The 24,546-nt window shown below is 37.9% G+C and overlaps 2 protein-coding genes across 4 annotated transcripts in view; one reads left to right on the forward strand and one right to left on the reverse strand.

Moving 5' to 3' along the window:
* CACNA1D (calcium voltage-gated channel subunit alpha1 D) overlaps window positions 1–18,684 on the reverse strand; it is a 398,008-nt gene extending 379,324 nt beyond the window's left edge. Inside the window, exon 1 of the mRNA XM_054033680.1 lies at window positions 18,519–18,684. Within this exon, the coding sequence (XP_053889655.1) occupies window positions 18,519–18,684 (166 nt within the window). The remainder of the gene's footprint in view (window positions 1–18,518) is intronic.
* Window positions 8,720–24,546, forward strand: part of DCP1A (decapping mRNA 1A) — a 55,477-nt gene continuing 39,650 nt past the window's right edge. The window contains exons 1-6 of one of the 3 annotated variants that reach the window (XM_054033682.1): window positions 8,739–8,879; window positions 10,567–10,607; window positions 11,013–11,059; window positions 11,870–11,912; window positions 13,642–13,769; window positions 24,075–24,141. In XM_054033682.1, coding sequence (XP_053889657.1) covers window positions 8,745–8,879; window positions 10,567–10,607; window positions 11,013–11,059; window positions 11,870–11,912; window positions 13,642–13,769; window positions 24,075–24,141 — 461 coding nt within the window. In that variant the 5' untranslated portion in view covers window positions 8,739–8,744. Of the gene's footprint in view, window positions 8,880–10,566; window positions 10,608–11,012; window positions 11,060–11,869; window positions 11,913–13,641; window positions 13,770–24,074; window positions 24,142–24,546 lie in introns of those variants that run through there. The other 2 variants (XM_054033684.1, XM_054033683.1) reach the window with 2 other exon arrangements.

The following is a 24,546-nucleotide window of genomic DNA, read 5'->3' on the forward strand; positions in this document are numbered from 1 at the left end:
ATAAATTATTAATCCTTCTAATGTTCTTGAGCAACGTAAGGAGGGCTATGTGTGACCTATTTCAACCTCTTGTGCCGCTGTTGTGGGAACAGCTTTATTGCACAAGGGAAATTGGTTATTTTCAGTGGCCCTTAGTTTTATTGAATTATAAATGTAATTTATTGCCTTTTCTTTAGATAATGGTTAGTTAGCATCTGTTAGAAGAACCATAACTGTTGATAATACTTAAATCCCAAACTGCAGGGGAATAAATGTTCTTTTGTGTCATTATACTTGTACTTTATTAAATTACATGGTTTCAATAATTCAGAGTTTTTTTCTAATGCTTCCTGCTTCACATCAGTTCCTACAAGATTTTACCAGCTGCATGGGAAAAAACAGATAGCACATCAAATCACATTAGGTTGCTCTCCCTTTCTCATCATGTGAGGCCCAAAGGCGAGTTAATTCAAGCCTTCCAGCTAATCTGAAACAGAGGTTGGAACAAATACTGCTCTGAGTTTATATAAAATTATTTATTTAGGTATAAACATTTAAAAAGATGAATTCTTCACCCTATAATAGTAAATAAAGAAGAAGAAAGTCCATCCACTCTGCTCTATAAAACTTCAGAATTAGGGCTGTCGATTAATCATAGTTCACTCATGCAATTAACTCAAAAAATTAATTGTGATTAATTGCAGTTTTAATTGCATTGTTAAACAATAGAATACCAATTGAAATTTATTAAATATTTTTGGATGTTTTTCTACATTTTCAAATATATTGATTTCAATTGCAACACAGAATATAAAGTGTACAGTGCTCATTTTATATTATTTTTATTACAAATATTTGCACTGTAAAAATGATAAACAAAAGAAATAGTATTTCTTCTCCTCATAGAAGTACTGTAGTGCAATCTTTTTAATGTAAAAGTGCAACTTATAAATGTAGATTTTTTTTGTTACATAACTGCACTCAAAAACAAAACAATGTAAAACTTTAGAGCCTACAAGTCCTATTTCTTGTTCAGCCAATCGCTAAGACAGCTTTGTTTATAATTAGGGGAGATAATGCTACCCGCTTCTTATATACAATGTCTCCTGAAAGTGAGAACAGGTGTTCCCATGGCACTTTTGTAGCCGGCATTGCAAGGTATTTACGTTCCAGATATGCTGAACATTCGTATGCCCCTTCATGCTTCAGTTCCAGAGGACATGCTTCCATGCTGATGATGCTTGTTAAAAAACAGTGCGTTACTTAAATTTGTGACTGAACTCCTTGGGGGAGAGTTGTATGTCTTCAGCTCCGTGTTTTACCTACATTCTGCCATATATCTCATGTTATAGCAGTCTCGGATGATGACCCAGTTTGTCTGTTTTAAGAACACTTTCATTACAGATTTGACAAAATGCAAAGAAGGTACCAATGTGAGATTTCTAAAAACAGCTACAGCACTGGACCCAAGGTTTAAGAATCTGAAGTGCCTTCCAATACCTGAGAGGGATGAGGTGTGGAGCATGCTTTCAGAACTCTTAAAAGAGCAACACTCTGATGCAGAAACTACAGAATCCGAACCAGCAAAAGAGAAAATCAACCTTCTGCTGGTGGCATCTGACTTAGATAATGAAAATGAACATGCATCAGTCTGCACTGCTTTGGATTGTTATCGAGCAGAACCTGACATCAGCATGGATGCATATCTTATGGAATCGTGGTTGAAGCGTGAAGGGACATATAAATCTTTAACGCATCTAGCACGTAAATATCTTGCAAAACCTGCTACAACAGTGCCATGCAAACATCAGTTCTCACTTTCAGGTGACATGGTAAATGAGAAGCGGGCAGCATTATCTCCTGCACATGTAAACAAAACAAACTTGTTTGTCTGAGCGATTGGCTAAACAAGAAGTAGGACAGAGCGGACTTGTAGGCTCTAAAGTTTTAATTTTTTTTGTTTTTGAATGCAATTATTTTATGTGCATAATTCTATATTTGTAAGTTCAACTTTAATGATAAAGAGATTGTATTACAGTAATTGTATGAGGTGAACTGGAAAATACTATTTCTTTTATTTTTACAGTGCAAATATTGATAATAAAAAATAAATATAAAGTGAGCACTGTGCACTTTGTATTCTGTGTTGAAACTGAAATCAATATATTTGAAAATGTGGAAAAGATCCAAAAATATTTAAATAAATGGCATTCTATTATTCTTTAGCAGCGCGATTAATCACAATTAATTTTTTTAATCACTTGACAGCCCTAATCACAATTTACACTCTTACAAGTAAAAACTACATCAAAGTCATTTGTAGTGAATAAATATATAAATAATATATTTTACTGTTATTGCACCTTTCATCCAAGGAGCTCAAAATACTTCACACATGTTGCTATGTATTATTATCTCAGTTTTAAGTGAGGAAACCAAAGCACAATAGTAAAACAACTAGCCCAGAGATCCTAATAAAGTGTATCATTAGATAATACCCTGGTCTGAGGGCATAACATTTGGCAAGCCAGGTAGGACATGATGAACTGCGAAAAACCATAGAATTTGTTGTTGTTGCCCCAGAAAAATATCTTAGATGTATATATCGAGCAGCCTCATTGTAGTGATAACAGAAAAGTGATTTCAAAACATGAAAATTAACTCTGGTAACCAAGGAAGGAAGGACACTAGAAGACAGAAGTGGTGACCAAATGGCACAGCTGAATACCTATAGTACCTAACTTTCAAAAGCTCTCAGGAAAAAACAATAGAAAATGTTGTTGCTTGCAACTACTGTAGCTGGTAATAAGGTTTAGGAAAACATTCCTATAAAGGTGGGAAAATATTTATCTCAGCCAAAAATAAGCATCTATGATCCTGAATCTCTGTGTGGGGTCAGCATCTGTCCATGCTGAGCACATTGCAGATTGGGGGCCTATGAGAGGTTTGTGATTCCTGGGACAGAGTGCAGTAAATCTTCAAGGAAAAGTCATTTTGCTTTAATTAATAAAAAGAGTTATTTGAATAGCAAAGAGTAGGAAGAGTCAGATTATCGGGGAACGTCAAGGCTACTGAAGATAAAAGATCAAAGTGTACAACCCACAGTACGCTAAAGAATACAATTGAAATTTTTTTTTAAATAATCAACTTTAAAAATGCTAAAAATAATTATTTGCTGAAATTACAATTAAAAAAAAATAATTAAGTTGAACCCTAGCAAAATCTGGCATTCTCACTTGTTGAAACCAGTTTAAGAGAAACCAATTTTTAAAAATGGGAGAAATAGGCAGCCCTTACCAAAGGGATAAGTTAAGCTTTAGCAGTCTGGCTCATGAAAGTGAAAGTAAAATAAAAATCTACAATAAGCCATAAATCATGAAAGCCATAATCAGGGCAGCTAGCTCAGGACAGAGCCTGAGCAGGGCCGGCTCCAGGATTTTTGCCGCCCCAAGCAGCAAAAAGAAAAAAAGGAAAAAAAACAAAAAAAAAGCCGCGATCGCGATCTGCTCTACCGCCGCCGCTTCCATCTTTTGGTACGTCTATACTTACACGCTGGTTCGGCGGCAAGCAATCAATCTTCTGGGATCGATTTATCGTGTCTTGTCTAGCGCGATAAATCGATCCCAGAAGTGCTCGCCGTCGATGCCGGTAATCCTGCTCCACGAGAGGAGTAGGTGGAGTCGACGGGGAAGCCTGCCTGCTGCGTGTGGACCCACAGTAAGTACCTTTAAGTTCGAATTAAGATACTTCGACTTCAGATACGTTATTCACGTAGCTGAAGTTGTGTATCTTAGTTCGAACTGGGGGCTTAGTGTGGACCAGCCCTTTGGTGGCAATTCGACGGTGGGTCCTTCGCTCTCAGAGGGAATGAGAGACCCGCCGCCGAATTGCCACCGAAGAGCCGGACATGCCGCCCCTCTCCGTTGGACACCCCAAGCACCTGCTTGCTGGGCTGGTGCCTGGAGCCGGCCCTGAGCCTGAGTAGCAGGAGCCTGCTGAATAGTGCTCTTTGCAGAATCAGCAACACAGTATTGCTAAAATTAAAAGTAATTAAACTGAAAATGATTTAGTAAACAAGTAGTCCAAGTTACGAAACCACTGTTATGGTTCAAGAAGAAACATAGCTAAGCAGCCTCAAGAAAGGGAGTATGCTAATTGCAGAAAATCGGATGGGGAAGCAAAGAACACTACCTTCATGGACGTCATGCAAACTTGTCTCTGTGACTGCTCGACCAGAGTCTACTCCCAAGGAGACTTTTCATACCCCAGGTACAGCGACTGGGCTTTTGAGAACAATACGAGAGGCACATACTGGGCATGTTCAATGAATTCTTCCAGTATCCTAACCAAAGCAGCGAACTGTTTTCTGGTGCATTCAGTCAACCAGGGAAGAAATACAAGGTGATTTCAAATTGAAGACTTTTTCTACCTAAGGTCTGAAGAAGAGTTATCAGAACTTCTGGGACAATTTTCATTATCATCTGCTCTGCAAAAGATAGTAAAATGGGAAGGGGCAAAAAGGAAGATCCCATAAACAGAGCTACCATCCGAGGAGCTGACCATCAATGGAGACAGCTTGTCCTGCCAGAAGCAGGCTATTGTTAGAGAATCGCTACCCTTTAGTTTGTTTGTTTTAATTTTACAATATGTAGTAGGATATAACTTTGTATTTTTCTATACTGTAAAACCTTGACTGAATAATTGAAATATAGAACATAAAGTACTTTTAATTTGTTGAAGCACAACAAATGGAAAACATCCTACTCAAACAGAAAACATCAAAAGTTCACTATGAACATCACCCCACTTCTGTCCATGTCAGTACAAGAACTGAAAGTATAGAATAATAGGTGAATATATTCCCACCATTAACTGCTGCATAACTCAAAGGAGGACAAAGACTTTCACAATATACAATAGCTATCGAACAAGCCTACCAGGATGCAACATTTACACAGAGGTCTAAGTTTGAAGCTAAGCATATGCTTCTGTGTACTTCAGGGCAGAGGAAGCAGATGGGAGCCCACACTATTCATTCATTTCTGATATAAAATATCACACAATGAGGCACCAGCAGAGAAGAAGGGCAAGGAGAACAAACTCACTAGAATGTGGAACTGGGGTTAGAGGATGAAGGAGGAAAACAATCCATTAACCAAAACTCCCACTTGATTCTGTTATCAGTGCTCTTCATGATTCACTTTTAATTCAAGATGCAGTAAAGAAGATCTGGCATTGCAGAAAGCTGCCCTTTGTCAAGATCTTCTCATTACGTTAGTTTGAAAGCTATGTTTGCTTTAGAGCAGGCTTGTCTGAGCCTGACATGAAGACAAAGATCATCCTCTTTGGTGCAGCTATTAGAAACATTACTGAGATCCAAAGTTCAAAAGGGTTTTTAATTTTTTTTTTTTGCATTTTTCCTTTAGTCTCTAGAAAGTTAGACACCCTTTTTGTTTAAAATAGTTTTCAAATACTTTTTTTTTTCTCTTTTTCATACCTGTTTTCCCTCCATTTAATATAGGAAAGAATAGTTCTCAACCACTTTAACTCACAATATACAGCATTTTACCTCATCATAGATGCCATTTTCTGCCCTTGTAAGCCCCCATTAAAGTTAACACACTTGGGGTTTGAGTGTACCAGATAAACAGAGGCTTGAGTAAAGGACAATGTGAAGTGATACTGCCCCTGGGATTGCTTCAGGTGGGATTGTGTCACAGGAAGGCACAATCCTATCTTGAATTTCTGGATGCACAGTGGGTGTGCAGACTGCACCCACCTTGAACCTTTCAAATGGTAATCCTTTAGGATGGGGAAGCCTGTTCTTCTGGTGCAGCCAGCCCTCTCAGCAAGCCCTGGACTCCTCCCTGCCCTTTTTGAGTAATGCAAGACTCCCAGGGCACCTGACAAGAAAAGTTCCTCATTCATCTCAGGGGTATACATGGGGTGAGAAGGTTCCACTCTGTGTATCAGTACATGTGCACTTTACAGTCTGGCCCTTAATGGGAATCATGCAAGAATGCTGAAAAGCAGAATTTGGGCCTAGTTTTGTACACCTGCATCACAAATTATATCAACAGCACTCGACAATAGTGTTTGCTAGTTTACTACTACTGCAGAGCCAATAGAAGACAAAACTTTACGGGTTATATCAGGCCCTCCGGCAGCAAAACCCCTGGAAGGGAGACAGAAAACCTAGGAACACCATAAGGTTTACCTTGTAAACTGTTCAACTATTGCACCCCTCATAGGATTTGGGGATCAGGGAGGAGGTAGGACTTTGTACATTCCTTGTAAATAAACAGGATTTCATCAAAACAAATACCAGACTCCATTGTCAATTTCTACTCCCAGCTGGAACAACCTGCAGGGCCCCAGACTTTGACTAGCCGCATGGTCTAAAGGAGTAGCATCATGAAGGCTTTTCACAAAATAAAACCAGTTCCCTTAGATCAAATTAAATGCAGAAAATCCACAAATGTGAGATTTGCAAACCATTTTATGAATATTTTGCACAGTCCCCTACTACATATACAGTTATATTAAATAGGCTTTGGATGGGATATAAACCCACATGTTTCAGTGCAGCAACAAACCTCTAAATATAAGGGCTTAGAAAAAAAATATTGCCTGTAGGCAGGTTATTCCATGTTTTTTCCATAACTGTCAACTACAAGATTTGTTGTACTTCAAGGAGAAAGGATGGTCCAGGGGTTAGGGCAATAACATAGGGCTTGGGAGACCTGATTTCAAGTCCCACCTTTAACACAGATCTCCCATGTTACTTTGGGCAAGTTACTTAGTCTCAGTACCCCATCTGTAAAATGGGGATAAGAGTTCTTCCTTGCCTCATAGTAGTAGCTGAATACATTAAAGATCACAAGATACTCTGGTAATGGGGCCATGTAAATACCTAAGATAGATAAACTTGGAGTTTTGGCTACTGTCAGATACATAATATTGGACTAGTTGAACCACTGGTCTGATTCAGTAAGGCTATCTCTATAAACCAGTGGTATTCACCAAGCCCAATTTTAATCAAAGCAAATAAACTGAGGCTCCACCTCCATGTGTGCTAGAGGCATTACCCATATATGTCAATGATTAATGTTGTAGCCCTGTTGGTCCCAGGATATTAGAGATGAGGGTCAGATGAGCTTGTTTCTGTGCACATGGCATATCCAGATGTGGAAAGACTGACCAAATGGAGAGTGACCTGTGAATCTCCCCACTAGACCAGTAGCTCAAGGGAAACAAGCTCAGGGCCAGAATAAGAAGGCAGGGGACAAGGGAAAGCCTCACCCAATAAGTGCCTGGTTCCTTATTTTGTCCTCTCACATAATTGCCAACAAGGCCCTGAGGCAGCCACCTGCTCTTTCTCCTCCTTAGGGTGACCAGATGTCCTGATTTTATAGGGACAGTCCTGATATTTGGGGCTTTTTCCAATATAGGCTCCTAGTACCCCCTCACACGCTGTCCTGATTTTTCACACTTGCTGTCTGGTCACCCTACTCGTACTCCTTCTTCACCCCAGCAGCTTTGTATTAACTGGGCACCATTACTGAGTGGGAAAGCCCTCCTGGTAAGCAAGAAGAGTCCTGCAGGTCTCTTAGCTGTGTGAGAGTCTTTAGGTGGAGCTGGAGCTAGCACACAGGAAATCTGAAATAAAACCCCATATGGCCATTTGCTTTTCAATCCCACCGTGCTGTCAACATTTTCTTGTCAGGGTTGGTGAATCCCACAGGACTCAAGGGTCAATAACCTTGCTAGGAATGACAAAGAGTCCTGTGGCACCTTATAGACTAACAGACGTATTGGAGCATAAGCTTTCGTGGGTGAATACCCACTTCGTCGGATGCATTCATCCACGAAAGCTTATGCTCCAATACGTCTGTTAGTCTATAAGGTGCCACAGGACTTTTTGTCGCTTTTTACAGATCCAGACTAACACGGCTACCTCTCTGATACCTGCTAGGAGTGTGTACAAGGGTTTGGGGTAGCCAGGTCCATGGGAGGCCCCTCAGAGCTCCAGGGATACATCTCTACTGGAATGGAGAGTACAATCTCAGGGATTCAAGCCAAGAACAGGAATCTGCTGGGCCAGGAGTGGTGGAACCCTTGGGGCTCCAGAAGGCAGGGAAGGGGGGAAAGGTCCTGCGAGCTTCTGGGAGAGGTCCTGGGTGGGAGTGTTACTGGTTTTTGCAGAGGTGCCTGGGGGTGTAGGTAGGGGTGTCAGTCCCTCCAAACTGTCTTCAATAGAAGATGAAGCTGTTGCCTAATACGATGCTAATCACGATTTTGCAGCAAGTGCAGACAGGGATTAGTCGTGTTCAGCCTCATGTCAGACGCCACCCACAGGTCCGCACTGACCGCAGAGTCGTGTTCAGCTCCAGGCTAGCTAACACCACCTCATTTTCTAGGGCAGGGAAACTCTCCGGCCGCCCAGCTCGGGGCAGCTCCTTGCCAGGGAGGTCAGAGCGGGGAGTCCCTCGGGGCTCTGGACTCGGAGCTGGGGTTCCCTGGCACAGGTCCCCGTTAGGAGCTCTGTGGAGGTGGGGGGAAGGGTGCTGGCTCCCTGACAGCTTCCCGGGCGGCCGGCGGGCCGCAGCCCTGCGCCCAGCAGGCGGAACCAAAGCGCAGCGGCCGCAGGGCGGAACGGGCGGCGCTGAGGCCGCTGTGCCCGGGCGAGAGCAGGGAAGCTGCACACGTGACTCCGCGCTGGTCGCTCTCTCCTCCTCCCCCTCCGCTTCCTGCCGGGATCCAAGATGGAGTCGCTGAGTAAAGCGGGACAGGAGATGAGCCTGGCGGCCTTAAAGCGGCACGATCCCTACATCACCAGCATCGCCGACGTGACCGGCCAGGTCGCGCTGTACAGCTTCAGCCCCAAAACCAACGAGTGGGTAAGTGGGGAGCAGGATCCTGCCGTCTCCCGTCCCCTAGGAGAGCTACAGATCCCTCCCCACACGTTCCCCGCGGAGGAGAGCTGGGCACGGGCCCTCCCCCTTCTCCCGGGGAGTGGACACCGACACACACACACATCCCCCATCATCAGCGCGCAGATATCGCCACTGACCCGCCCTGCCCCTTTCCCTGGAGAAACGGAAACTCCCCCCACCAGTGCGGAGTGGCAGCCCCAGCCCCCCCTTTCCCCTCCCGCCCCCTTCGGGACAGGAAGCCACAGGGGTCGGGGCCGGTCAGATTGTGGCACTGTGGTTTTCGGGGTAGGAGCTGTGACGCTGCGAAGTTTGAGATCTTCACACCTTCCCTCCCGCCAGCAGCTCGGACTCTTCTTAGGCTGTGGAGACCATTTAAATCAGAGGAAACATCAGAAAGAGTGAAATGGAATGTCTGATAGGAAAGAACAGACTTTCCTTGTGACATTGCTTGAATGTATAAATATCTTCTTTCTGTGTGTTCCATTCTGTGCATCTGATGAAGTGGGCTGTAGTCCACAAAAGCTTATGCTCAAATAAATTCATTAGTCTCTAAGGTGCTACAAGTACTCCTGTTCTTTCAGAATGTATGCTGTTATAATTGTAGCAGGTATTGTAGTCTTGCCTGTTGCCCTTTATACTCTCACTGCTCTGTTTGTAGATGAGTGTGTACACACCTTTTTAGTTGTCGTTTTCCACTAGCTGGTAATGTTGAGGTTCACAAAGTATGGAATTTGAGAAATGTCGATAATGACTGTTCTGCTTAAATAAAATTTCTGTTTCATTTCAAGAACGTTTTTCAGTTTTGAAAATAAAGGCCATCTATGTACACTACATTTCTACAAGTTAGTATGAATGTAAAGAGCTTTGGGGTTACTTTTAAAAAAATCTTGTCAAAGACACACAGGCTTCCAGTTACACGATTGTAACTGAATAGCCTCTGAGATCTCAGTCCTGCAAAAACTTAAGCATGTGCGTAACTTTCCACATGAGTAATCCAGTTGAACTCAGAGTTGTTTGCAGGAGTCAGATGTTATTTTGCAGGTGGTAAACCATAAGGGTTTTTTCTTTTTAGCTACGTTTTAATGTATAAAACAAAGTCTGAAGAAGTGAGTTTTTTTACCCATGAAAGCTTATGCCCAAATAAATCGGTTAGACTTTAAGGTGCCACCGGACTTGTTGTTTTTGTGGATACAAACTAACATGGCTACCCTTTGATACTTAAAGTCATGGTGCATAGCGTACAATTATAATAAAAGATATGTCCAAAAAAAATCCCATTGTAACTTCTCATTACAAGATACATGTTTTACTTTGCAAACTAAAAAAAAAACTTGTATTAGTGAATATGGGGTTACTATAAAGAAAATACTTAATTTTAACTGCTCTAGTGAAGCTGGTTTGGAAGAGAAAGTAATCAGAAATTTATCATTGCTTTAAAATTGAATAATTGTTTTTATCAACAAGGTGACATGTATAACTACATATTTGCCTGAAAGGGTTAGCAATTCACTGAAAAGATAAGAGCTTAAATCTGAGGCCTATGATGTCAAACCTCTTTGTGAGAAGGTACTAAAAACTCTTTTCTTAGAATGCTGCATAACTGTGTGAGCAAACATATCCCTGAAATAACTATAATTGCTGTCTGTTGTAGGAGAAAACTGACATAGAAGGTACCTTATTTGTGTACAGAAGGTAAGTTATACAAAAATCCTTTACTGTAATATGTAACTATTAAGTTTAGATTTTGTCACAGTAGGCTTTCCAGCTAATTCTGATATTTGACCAGAAATTCACCTCCAACTGCCTGTTTTAAAAATAAATTTAGCAGCTAGGCATATAACTCTTCAAAAAGCACGTACACAACTTTTCAGTAACAATCTTGAAGAAAATAAATGAATAAAACGAAGAGAGAGAATCATAGAAATGGAAGTCGTAATTAGGTTGCTTTGTTAATAATTTTGGTAATAAAGCATCATTCCCTAATGTATTCCTGAGTGCTTTAAATGACCCAAGTGATGATGTTTCCTCTAACTTCCATAGTCCAGAAATTATGAATTATATAATTTATATTTTTTTTCCAAACCTCTCTTAAAATAGTTTCCAGTGCATGGGTCTGCCATTTTCCACTGGTTGTGATACAGATGGTATGTGTGCAGCTTTTGGATTTTTGATTTGTTCAACAGGTGACTTTGAGAGAAATGTCCCAATATTTCCTTAATGAGAAATAGCATGTAAATATCACCAAAGAGTCATCTTAAACCAAAGGCAAATCACTAATTTAACAATGAATTACTGCTCCATTATATGCAAGAAATGTGAATGGAGAACTAATCTATCCATCCTGAGACAGGCAGCAACCTGCTTCATATTACTAGTATTTCTTTTGTCCGTAGCACTGTGAGGTTCTGAATGTCCATTGGGCTCCATTCCTATAATCACTTGAGCAAATGCTTAATTTCACTACATGAGTAGTCCTGTTGATTTCAATGGGGCCTGCTTGCAGTAGTAAAATTAAGCATGTGCGTAAATCTTGTAATCAAGTATGTTCAGCGCCTCTCAGGAGGCTCTCAGCACCCTGCATTATTGGGCCCTTAGTGAATGTGGCCATGATGTTGATGAAATCTATACAGCTAATCACATCTGATTATAATGTAGCAAATTTTTGTTTGTGGTTGTGTATTTTTCCTCAGGGTATCCGCACAATATGACCAGAAAAAAGTCATCTTGCTGCTATGTTCCCATAAGTGTTAAAAGGCATAGCTGAGCATAAGGATATATTATCATCTAATAATTTAAGAGGAAACAAATATGAAATTGTTTTGTTTTGACCTTCAAGTGTTTGCTTGCTTTTTTTCTAAAGCTAGACTCTAAAGCAAGTCTTACACAGAATATTTAGAAGTTAAATGTTGTTATGCTTGTCAAAGCAATTTTTCTATATATTCATTTTCTTTTAGGAACTATTTTGAGGTCTGGGGAAAAAAACTCTCCCTTTATGAGGCAAGTTGGGGTGCTTTTGGATCCTCTCTGAATATATTCCCTGCTCTTTTAATAATACTCAACTCTTAATGAAGTTGTGTCTATTTAAGGTAGAGGTAAATTTTGCCAACTGAGTTTTTTTTTAAGAGGAAATATAAACATTCTTTTCCAGATGATAAAATCTCATAAGCCAGCAAAGGTCTTTCCAGAAGACTTTAGGAAACTAGCATTTGCAATACCAGTTTAACCAATAAGACTATCTAATCCAATATCCTGTCTGGTAGTGCCCATTCCTCTGAATCACCTGGTAGGTACAAGAAACATATGAGAGAAGCTTCTTCCTAATTCCAGGCAGAAAGGGTCTGATCCCAAAGCCCAATTAAATCAATGTGTTTCCATTGACTTCAATTATCTATGGACAAGGCCCTTAGTGACTGTCCTATGCCATGAAACATAAGAGGTCTAAACCCACAAGACCCTGATCTTACGACGACTCATTGCCCAGTCTTACCTTTATACACTCTGGGTACGTCTGTACTTACTTCCTGGTCCGGATGTAAGCGATTGAGCTTCTGGGATCGATTTATCGCGTCTTGTCTAGACGCGATAAATTGATCCCGGATCGATCCCGGAAGTGCTTGCCGTCGACACCGGTACTCCAGCTCAGCGAGAGGAGTATGCAGCATCGACGGGGGAGCCTGCCTGCCGCGTCTGGACCTGCGGTAAGTTCGGACTAAGGTACTTCGAATTCAGCTACGTTATTAACGTAGCTGAATTTGCGTACCTTAGTCCGAAGTGGGGGGTTAGTGTGGACCAGGCCTCTGAGTAGTTGCATTGACTTCAAAGGTACTTCACAGTACATAAGATTCAATATGTGCATAAGTCTTTTCAGGATTGTAATTTTTAATAATGGATGTCATCTGTAGTTAAATCCTGTTCTGAATCCTTATTAAACCTCTTGGCCTCAATAATATCTTGAAGTGCCAAGTTCAGCAAGTTAAAATTATAAATTGTATATGTAAAATTATAACATTTTAAAAAGCAAAATTTAAACTGAAGTATTTTCTTCAATCAGTTTTAATTTTGCTGCTTTTTAATTTAATTGAGTCTTCTCTTCTAGTATGATGAGGAATATTTTTAAATTTGTTACTGCTATGATTTTCACTGTTTTGCTCACCAAAGGGGTCAGTTTTATCCATTCTTGCCATTACTTATGAAATCTAGAAACTTTTCCCACATAGATCACTTTAGATCATGTAAAGTACTTCTAACTATTAAAGTATCTTTTTTTGTTTTTGTTTACTCATCTTTGACTATTTGTTATGCTGTAGAAATTCATTTGAACCTATAAAATGTTTTCTTATGTGCATAGGCTTGGTTTTATATTGCATGATGTATTTGCTTTGGTGTATTTTCATGTAAACATGATTACATAACTAGTAACTATGTATAAACTAGATATATTTACTGGTTTCTGCATTTATAAACTTATCTGTCTATCTTGATAAAGTTTCATGTGACGGAAAGGAATAGAGTATTAGTAATGCTTGGTTGAACTGCATAACAGTTTGTCATAAAAATATATTGTGAAGGTGGCTATTTTAACTAAGCACATATGGCATTACAAATTATACTCTTAATCCATGCTTTGTTTTGGCATTTGAAAGCATAGACATGTGATAATATTTTTGCTTTAGTAAAAACTTGATATACATTTTAACAAATGACTCTATTCTCAATGAAACAACAGGTCAGCTTCTCCCTACTATGGTTTTACGATTGTGAATCGACTGAATATGCACAACCTAGTTGAGCCAGTAAATAAAGACTTGGAATTTCAACTGCATGAACCTTTTCTTCTTTACAGAAATGCTAGCTGTGAGTATAGATGTTTTAAAAATCTATTATATAGAAGTTCAAACTGTCTTCTGATGTAGGCCACTTTCAGGTTCTGTGATCTAATGGTCTGTTTCAAGCATAATGTAATATGTCAGATTCTAATGAAATGTCTGCGGCTATTTCCTTGTCTGTGCTACTTGATTTAATACAGTTATGTGTAGCTGCACATTACCTTGAAGTTGCTGTTTATTTTAACCGTTTTTATCAATGTAGGGGCACTATACATAGTTTGATATTCATCCTGTTAGATCATAAGTCAACCTTTTATTTTAGAAAAGGGATCACATATACAGGGTGGTATGTCGTATGCAAAATGGAATTAAAGTTTTCTGAAACTTTGTAGAACAATTCCGCTGCATCTGGTTATTTCTTATGTGTAAAACTTTAAACTTAAAAATAAAAAAAAATGTGACTGTGGCTTCTGATTTTATATGGTTTTAGTTTTTCACGGTCTTATTTTGCAAGTGGACGGTGAGAGTATAGTCAGCTGCGTCATGGAAATGAGACTGCTTGTGGTGGGAACTGCTCAACTCAGGGGACGGAGCTTCTTTTCTTTACATTAGGATACAGTGGACTCATGTTTATACATTCCCTCTCGACACACATGTACAGAAATATATTATACCCTTTAACCATGCAAGGAAAACATTGAGCTTGAGCCTACGTAATAATATGCAGTATTATTAGGTGAAGTTTTATAATTCTCCATTCAGTGATTTTCCTTTGAGCCACAGAGAGCTGACCCCTTTAACCATCTCTCTCTGAGTCCAGCAGTGTTTGCTTAGCTCCATCCAGATCAATTTCTAAGTCTAAATACTAGAGCAGAGAGAGCTACATCTTGGCTTTATATTACATATGATTCTAGTTTCTTCTTCTCCTCCCCTTCCTTTTCCCTTCCCATTTCAGTTTTTGAGTTTTGGATTTGCTTCCTCACTTTTCCCTCACATATGTAAATTTCTTAAAACGTTTAGCTTCTCCCCTCCTATAAGAGAGGCAAATGTAGCAGACACAATCTTGAGTATCAAATCTGGGCTCCTCTGTATTATATCTTTCCAATTAAAAACAGTCAGTGGCAGCACTTTCTGGAGCACAATCCTTCAGCTTGTATAAATTCACTACATGGGTAGGTAAACAGTGATTTTTGGTTAGGGGGCTGGGAAACAAAAGAGGGGTGTATTTCTTCTTCTTGCCTCAGCATCAGTGTATTTCCATTTCAGGTGTTATACCCATAGTGCATTCAATTAACAACAGAAAGAGTTTACAGCCGGCATTAATGCCTATTTTGTAAAGGTTTCAGCAGAAATGCTGCCAAGAAAGCCTTTGTCAATGTTAAACCATATTGTGATCATATTCAGAGGAAGGACTGCTAGTTGGGGAGAGAAAAATTACCTCTTATACTGTATAAAAATTGCGTTGTTAGAGGCCTACTGTACATAGGAAGTACAGTAGCTTTAGATTTTGCACAAAGAATCCGTTTATGATGGTTAATTAGGAGTTGTATGAGTAAATTGTCCTGTTGAGATTTCTGAACTTCCAGAATTTCCCTGACGTGCAAACTTCAAAGAAAACATAATATATGGAGATGTCAGGTTTTAAAAGAATACTGTTTCATAGGAAGAGTAAACCAGATAACCCCTTTGTTAAAGAAATAAAATGAGCGGGCTGTATCTGAAGAGCCTCGAGTTAGTAAGTTGTATTTTAGAGGGAGATCATTCATGACTGTTGCCTTAAATTCTTTTCCTCCTTTCAAGGTGCAACTATGTAGTAGCCCATTATCTTATCTTTGTGATAGGCTTTTTCTCTTACTTGAGGTCAAACAAATCGTGGGAATAATACTGCTCTGAAAGGAGAGTCTGCCCTTTTTCTTATACAGGTAGTTGGTTGCTTTGAGAAACTCCTGTGCAATTTCAAAGTCATTTGGAAAAGAAAGCATTATTTCCAGTATAATATAGTTGAGACAACAGTTTTGTTAGCTCCTAATTACAAGTTATGGGGCTACAGAGTAGAACTACAGAACTTATAAATATATTAGTTTACTGCATTTAGGAATGAAATTGAGGATTACAGGGATTAGGGGAGTGGGTGGGGAAAATTCTGGTCTCTCTATATATGCAAATTTCTCTACCCCACTCTCATCCTCATGGATTATGTTATGGAAAATCAGCCTCTTGTTCTTCCCTTCATGTTAGTAAAATTTAACAGCTCTAAAGAGGGAATATTGAAACATTTGTGCATTTTTTATCAAGTCAGCCAAGCATGATCACTAGAAATAATTTAGTATTGCTGCCTTTTCAGGGACTCACTTTTAAAATCCTGAACTGACCTAATTACATACTCCCTTTGTTTTAGTTACTTTTTCACTGAATTTGATGAGGTCCATACATTGAGCACTTTTAAGCTAAAGGAAGGTACATTTCAAAATAGGCAAAAAGCAGGTTCATTTATGAAACCCACTGTTGTAGTCTAAGTTAATGATAACTTTGTGCTCAATGTAATGAGGAAATCTTGTACTGATTATTCTGCTTCCTGAGCTGATGGGCTGGGAATGCCTCGTATTTCTCAAGAACTCCTAAAACCTCAGCCTATATCATGGCCACCAAAGCTGCTCCACATTTCTGATCCTGAAAGGAGTTTATCTGTTTCATTTATCATAAGAAATGTGGTCCTGCTGTGAGCTAGGGTTTGCACTTCCCTAGGGACATAGAGCAAGGGGTAAAAGATGGCAAAATAATTTCTTTTCACTAAGTTAAATGTTGATTTTAAAAAGTGCCATATCAGTAACACTTTTAAAACACAGCAAAAACTGTGAAGGCAGTGGAATTGCAAAGTTCTTCACCGTGCCCTGCCATTATGCCTTGACCTGAAATAATCATTGGGGATAAGAGGTACCAGTTCAGTCTGTGACACCTCTGTTGAGACTGCCAGCATGGGAACTCCTTGAGTGATACAAATATCTATCGATTATGAACTGGATTGGTCTCATGTCAGCCACAAAGTTAGCCCTCAGATGATTATTTTTATGCTGGCTGCTTTTGACAGGTAACTTGCCTGGCTGGCGGGGATAGTAGAAAAGATTTGCTTGTCAGGCTTTTTTGTAGTCCACACATTTCATAAAGCCCCCAAGGGTTATGACTTGCACATTTTTCCTATGGCAGAATTGCTATGACTAGTTTATTGTGCATTAGAGCTGATTTGTAGCTACTGCAAAACAAAAACCTCAGATATATTGCCATATTCATCTGATGGTACAAATGGCCTTTAATGTTTTTAGTATTGAACTAATAAAAATGTTTCCTATTAAGTTGTTTAGATTTGTAATTAGAATTGAATATTAATCTGTTAGAGCGGTCTGTTTCTTCAGCAGTATTTTTTTTGAATACTCTGCATATGTCTGAAAAACATTTTTGTTGCACACAAATTTATTAATTGGACAGTTATATTCTCTTTCATGGGTTGTATTGTCATGGGGATGAACTAAGTGACCTAATATGGTTTTTTTTTATATAACTTCCGTTTTTCTAGTTTTTCATTTCATTTTTTCCTCTCATTTAATTTGTTTAGTCTTTAATGAGATCATTTATCCATTGTATCTGTCTCTGTGTGGTGTGTTACATGTACATTTTATTCTTTAAAGGTATTTGTTTTAGAACTCTACTATTTCTCTTTTTATATTCTTGAGTTAGGAAGATACATAGAAAAACTTTTTCCTATTTCAAATACTGATGTTTTGAGAAAACAAACGTAGGATTAAGACAGATTGTTTGCATCCTAGAACAGTACCAAAAACTCTTTAATCATTAGTGAGGCAAGTCACTGTCAGCTTCAAAAGTTGTATATAATACAGCTTTGAAATTCTAACTCTTTATCCATAATGTATCAGATCTCTCTGCTACAGAAATGACAACTTATGATGACTTAAGATCTTATTTGACATTATACCAATTAAGGTGATATCTTGGTAGAGTGGAATTATTACTAGACTAGATAACAAAAAGAAATATTCCATCTCTGTTTTAGGAAGTAGTGAATTTAATGGAGAAAGCATGAGAATGATCCCAAGTGTGAGAAATAGAGTTATCCAATTTCTTCTAGTCTTTGACACATTTTGAATTTATCTTAAGATTTTTCCTATGGAAAAAAAAATCTTTCCATTGTCTCTGCCGGTGTGCATATTATACTGTCTCCTAGTACAGTCTATATATGTATGGGACTGAATATATATTGGTCAGAAAATATGTAACGTGGCAAAACTGTTTATATTTCCCCACTCCCGGTAGTGTTTAATTGTTGCTGCTTGCATTGTGGTCACTTGTCAATTTCCCTTAATCTTTTTAGACATAAGGTGACTTATAGTTCATGCTGTTTGAGAAGTTTCCTTTTTTTCCCTCAAGAAGCATTTGAATCACACTGATAGCATCAAAACCAACCTTTTAAATGTATGTTTACGGTTGTCCCAGAATTTTGGTTAAAATCATACATTATGAGCTTTTTACAGAATTTCACACCCCATGATTTCTCGTCCCTTCATTTATACTGGTGGAAGTACATAGAGCAACAACATTATGCATTTGTAGTTTGAAACGTTCATTGTGTAGTTGAAGTCAAATCTTAACTTCATTTAAAATATGTGCCAGATAATGATTGCTCTGCAGTAATATTCTCAACAAGTTTAGTCTGCTTTACAGTGAAAGAAAATGAGTTGAACATTTTAAACAGTAATAAACTTACCTCTAAAAGTTTGCAAGAAGTATGCTTCTAATTCTGTTTCACTTATAATTTTCCCTTTGTATCTGAGGTCTTTTTCTTGATGTAGAGGTTTTTTAATCAAATCTAGTTCACTAGATAGGTCAGGAGAATTAATTTCCATGGTGCTGAAAAGATAGATGCTAAACATAAACTTTTAATATTAAGAAGAGAAGAAATATGGTACTGTGGTGTTTCCTTGCCTTAGTTCTCTGCTTGCCCTTTCCCAGTTCAAGGGTAGGAAAGCTAATGCAACAGAGAAGGTGGATCCTTGGGGGGGTGGGGGTTTGCACTGATATTCAAAATGAAATCTGAACTACAAGCTGCTGTCTTCTTTGCTTGTCATTTAATGACCTTTTAAAGCTTAAAAAGTACATTCTGTATCCAGAACACTAAAAACCAAATTAGTTGTTTCATTTCACAAGATTTATAAAAAAATAAGTTGCATAATTGCTTTTAGTGCTGTGTGTCTTAGCCTTAAGACACTGTCCCATTATCATTCATATCAGCAATGTATCCAGCATAACATGTCTCCATGATTGCTGAAGGAGAATGGATCTAGAGCAACTGCATTAGCTCAACCTACTGGTTCAAGATAAGGAGGTAGCTGCTTGTTGCCACTTTTATAGAGAGAAGAGGTAAAATACAAGTGGGGCTTTTTGTTGTGGTTTGGTTTGGTTTTTTGAGAGGGGAAAGGGCATTCGATAGAGTTCAAGTTGAGGATAGTAAGAATAGTATGGTCTTTGAGTCGGTGTTTTAACAGCAGTGACTTTCCTATTCTGGGTCACTGTTGTAAAGTAGAACAGGAGTACTTGTGGCACCTTAGAGACTAACAAATTTATTAGAGCATAAGCTTTCGTGGACTACAGCCCACTTCTTCGGATGCATATAGAATGGAACATATAATGAGGAGATATATATACACACATACAGAGAGCATAAACAGGTGGGAGTTGTCTTACTAACTCTGAGAGGCCAATTAATTAAGAGAAAAAAAAAACTTTTGAAGTGATAATCAAGCTAGCCGATTATCACTTCAAAAGTTTTTTTTTTTCTCTTAATTAATTGGCCTCTCAGAGTTAGTAAGACAACTCCCACCTGTTTATGCTCTCTGTATGTGTGTATATATATCTCCTCATTATATGTTCCATTCTATATGCATCCGAAGAAGTGGGCTGTAGTCCACGAAAGCTTATGCTCTAATAAATTTGTTAGTCTCTAAGGTGCCACAAGTACTCCTGTTCTTCTTTTTGCGGATACAGACTAACACGGCTGTTACTCTGAAACTTGTTGTAAAGTAGTAATCCATGTTGTGGCTGAGTAAGGAAACTTGATTTGTCTCCGAGCAAATCCATTAACACTTGGCTTTTACGTGTAAGTTGGGTAAAGGATTTAGCACACACTACTAGTAAATCTGGAATACTATTTAGACTAGAGAATGTCTTTTCTGATCAGGTTAATTCATTTAATTTTTCTCTGGGACAACAGATTAAATAATTGTGTTAGGAGTTTGTTTCCCTGATTATCCTCAGTTTGTTCTAACCAACTGCCAAGAAGAAAGGTGCATGTTTCCTTTATTGTCCTTGAGTGCTGTGTTTTGAGGTTCCACACTTCACTGAGATGATATCTCTTTTTTGCTTTAATGTGAAATATAGAATGTTTTCCGGCAGCTGTTGTTAGGTCTTGTTTTATGTGATATTGTTTTTCTGCAATTTTTCCTGATTAAAAACAATGGAATATGATACAAATATATTTCTCAAAGCCTTCATCCTGGAACTATAGTATTGTGCTCGCTTGGCAGGATAAACTCACCTTTCATAGCAATTTTTATTAATTTTTTTTCTTCTTTTTAAGCACATTTTGCTAAGTTATAATGGTTCAGAAAGAATGTAACAAAATAACCATGGAACAAAAAATACTGCATAGAAATTTTAGCCGGGCATTTTAATCTCACATTAGAATTAAATTAAAGATAACCAAATCTGAGTTGACAAATCAGGAATAAGTTATAATGTGGCCCAGGAATTATGCTAATTATGTTAAAGACAGTGTGAATATGCAAAATACAAATCTAACTGAAGATATTGGTTGATGGTGTGAAACAATGACAGCATTTCTGTCTTATCACTAAAGACGTTGCTCAGCTTTCAGTAAATTTAAAATAAAAATAGAGGAAAAGCTTTAGTAGCGTGACATCAGTGGAAAAACTGGAGCAACACAATAATGGATTAGGTCATAATTTACTACTTTATGTTCAATACCATTTAAACTAATTCAGCAATTGTGTCCATTCTGAGTGAAAATGAAATCAAATATTTTCTTGTTGCGCTAGGAAGAAAAGCAATTGTACACTTGGTGCCTCAGCAGATGACACTGATACCGTTGAATAGTGAAACTAGGTAATCTCTCACATAGAATTTTTAAAGAGATGCATAGTCTTTACAATAAATCCCACTAATCACAAGCAAATAATTTTGTGTTCAATTAGCCTGGATGTAATCAATGTAATAGAAAGGAGCCTTTACTGCTCCTTTCATTCGGGGCACATTTAGCAGGATTTTAATATAACCAGGAGAGAGTGCATCAGTTTACAAGGAATTAGTAAACACTCAATAATTTTGGTGCATCTGGTAAAAGGATTGTTAAGCAATGTCTTATGTGCAACAATAAAATGCAGTAGTTTGCATATCAAACATGAACATACAATTCGAAAGATGTTCAAAAATCAAATTTTAATATTAAATATTTATGTATAAAACATCTGATTTTGTGCTGTTAAAAAGCGAGAGGGAAAGTGAGTACCATAATTTCTGAAAGTGTCTGAAATCCGTATAGAATAGGTATCTTGTTAGTAAACCTTGTAAATAGTTTGGTAATCTGTTTTCCATCATAAATGACACTGACAGGCTTTCATGGTAACTCCCTATGACTCCTTGCCAGCAGCACAGAATGAAACATTATGATATGTTGGTAGACAGAGCAGATTTGGGATGCATTTCTGGTCTTGTGCTGGTCTGTTTCTGGCAGAATTGAGTGTTACTGTTATCATTTTCCTCCATTAAGCTATCATTATAGGTTCCTTATCTTTATTTCTCTAGCAAACATGCTTTTGAAGAATTTTTTTTCCTGTTGGCAGGTCTTCTGATAATGGAGTGGGGAAGGGGAAGATGCTTGTTTTATAATGCTAAATTATGCTACAGAATGGATTCCTGCTAAGGGAGAAATGGTTTAAAATGAAACCAAGCTTTTATAATGTTAAGCTGGCAGCTCATATAGTTGTTTGGGGTTTTTTTTTTTAATTCTTTCTCAATTGTAAGGTTTTTTTCATAATATTTTTTTGCATGTATGAAGGCTCTCTTTACTAGCTCAGTTTCTGGCAATAGTATATTTCTTCAATTCAGTCATCTTGATTTTATGATTGAAGAAGGTTGTTGCCTGTCATCCATGCTGCAGATCCTAAACTTTGGGCCTCTTGCATGCTTTTTAATAAATTCCAAAGATTAGACCTAGAAAATTATATTTCAGTTTGCCTTAAACTGTATGTATGTTAGAATGCGAGTACAGTAGGTCAATCTACTTTGGTTGTGTGACACAAACCAGGAAGCTTTTAGTTCGCGCCAGTAGCATCCACACTGGGGAGTTACAGCGCAGCACTTTAAGCACTGCTATTCACATTACAGAGGCTTAGTAAGTTACGGTTGATAAATTAAGTTTTCTGGATCCCCATTGAGCTCTGATACGAAATTATTTTGGCCTATCTTAGTATGAATTTCAGTTTGAGAATTTTTTCCTTTTGAATGTGAAGGATAGTTTAACCAAATAGTGGCTCAGACATCATATAAATCTTAACAAGAACTGCAATATAAAGGTAGTGGATTTTTTTTTTTTTTTTAATGTTTTTATTTTTATAAAGCAACTTCTCAGATGCTTGTGGCATGTAATAGGATTTAATGGAGATGGACATGTGAATAATGTATTTTGTGGTGTTTTTGATGAAGTGGAAAACTGCATTACCACCTTTGATAGGTGGAATCTTTTACTCACATGTAGTGAGGTCAAGGGCCCCTTTTATGAGGTCGAAATTTTAGAAGCTAGTATCCTTTCTGTGACATACAATAAATAAATGGAAACATTTTTGTTGCTTTCAGTATGGAACTGCTTCCAATTAAGGCTAGAGATAAATGTTATTGACAAACTCAATAAAACAATCTTCCAACCCAGGAATCTGTTCACTACCTGTTTGCATTCCATTTGTTGGCTATGAGTATCTGGTAAACAAATGCATTAAGTACAACTAGAAAATCCAAATACAATTCTTCTAATAAACCAAATCTCCATTAGGTGTGTTCCATTTGCAAATTACAATATCTAAAAACTTGGCAAGGATATCTTTCAGAGAAATAGCTTATTTCAATAGAATACAGAAATATTTCTAATCTTGAAAGATTTTAATGGGTTACTGAAATGATTCTGTCCAGAATCATGAAAAAGGTCTTTGTCTGTTTTGAAGAACCCCTCACTGTTTGTGTTACTGAACTTTACAATGGCCCTGTGAATTGATATTTTTCTGTTTAACTGTAATTCAGTTGCAGTGTACTTTAGCTAAAGTATTACTGTAGTTCACACACTTGGCAGATGCTTTGAGCCATCGCTTGGAAAGACCATCTTTCCAAAGGCATGGGTTTCTTTCTGACTGTTCCATCGAGGGTGGAATGAAATATTATTTTTGAAAATTACTCCATTTCACTTGGTGTAACTTTCAACTCCATGTGATTTAGAAGCTGATTCAGCCAAGTTTTAGTTGTACTGATCTCATGATGAAAATTAAGCATATACTTAATGCCTTGCTGAATCGGAGCCTTCATGACCTCAGCTAATCTATGCTTACTAAATGTTAGGAGTAGAGTCTACCATGGACCTAGCATGAAGTAGATCTGTAAACATAAGACTGGTACGACTGGAATTTCAGGGCTGCCTCCCTTGCACACAGTTAGATTTCCAGTGGGGAGAGTTTTAGATGAGTGAAGGTGCCAAAAAAAACTAAGGCTTAATTACCACACTGGAGTTGAAGTCTCATTAAGGCAGTTTTATGTGTGACTTAAACTATTACTGATCTCTAAGCAACAAACTGAAATAGTTCATGGTTTTTATTTACAAATATTAACTGGACTAGAACTACATAAGTGCTAGATACTCTTGATGATTTCATGATTGTTAAGCTGTAACATTTGGAAGATGTATAGTACTTGCAAAACTAAAGTCATTTTTTGAATGAAAAATTATTTTAATTTTTTGTACATTTTAAGGTGCCCTATTAAATGTAATTTCCTAGCCTAACTGATTTTGTTGTTTTTCATGCCGCTTCTGCAAACACTAGTATTCCTAATTACCTGCTAAATGATACTCATTCATGCATAGGATAGATGAGTGGAGATTGATTGTAATCTGTGTATTTTAGTGCTAGTGGGCTGCTACTCTGAGCTGTTTTATTACCACATGATTTTTGACAGTTTTGTCTTGTTTTCTTTTTATGTTTTCAAGTGTCTATTTACAGTATCTGGTTTTATGACAAGAATGACTGTCATCGAATAGCAAAACTCATGGCTAAGTAAGTACCTTGTTTTTTATTTTTCCCCTCCAATGTCACTTATGTAATGTTCTCTCAATTTTTCTGTGAAATATGCTTTTTATATTTAACATTTTTAAAATCAAAACTTTGATATTCTCACTACTTCTCTTTAACTTTTTGTAATAGCTAAATCGTTAATTCACATTAGAACTTAGAGCATCAGAAGTCTTTCAAAAATGTTAAGTTCTTATAAATACTTGAGGTAAAACAAGACAAAATCAATAACTTGCCACCCTTCCCCATGCCCATCTCCCCAAAAACATGTGCACATGTGTTCTGGGTTGTTTATATATATATATATATATATATGCTTCAGTGAACCACATAATATGAATTTTTTTTTCTAGGGTTATCAAGCGATTAAAAAAATTAATCGTGATTAAT

This window comes from Malaclemys terrapin, chromosome 7 (genome assembly GCF_027887155.1).
Source record: "Malaclemys terrapin pileata isolate rMalTer1 chromosome 7, rMalTer1.hap1, whole genome shotgun sequence".
Classification (NCBI taxonomy): domain Eukaryota; kingdom Metazoa; phylum Chordata; order Testudines; family Emydidae; genus Malaclemys; species Malaclemys terrapin.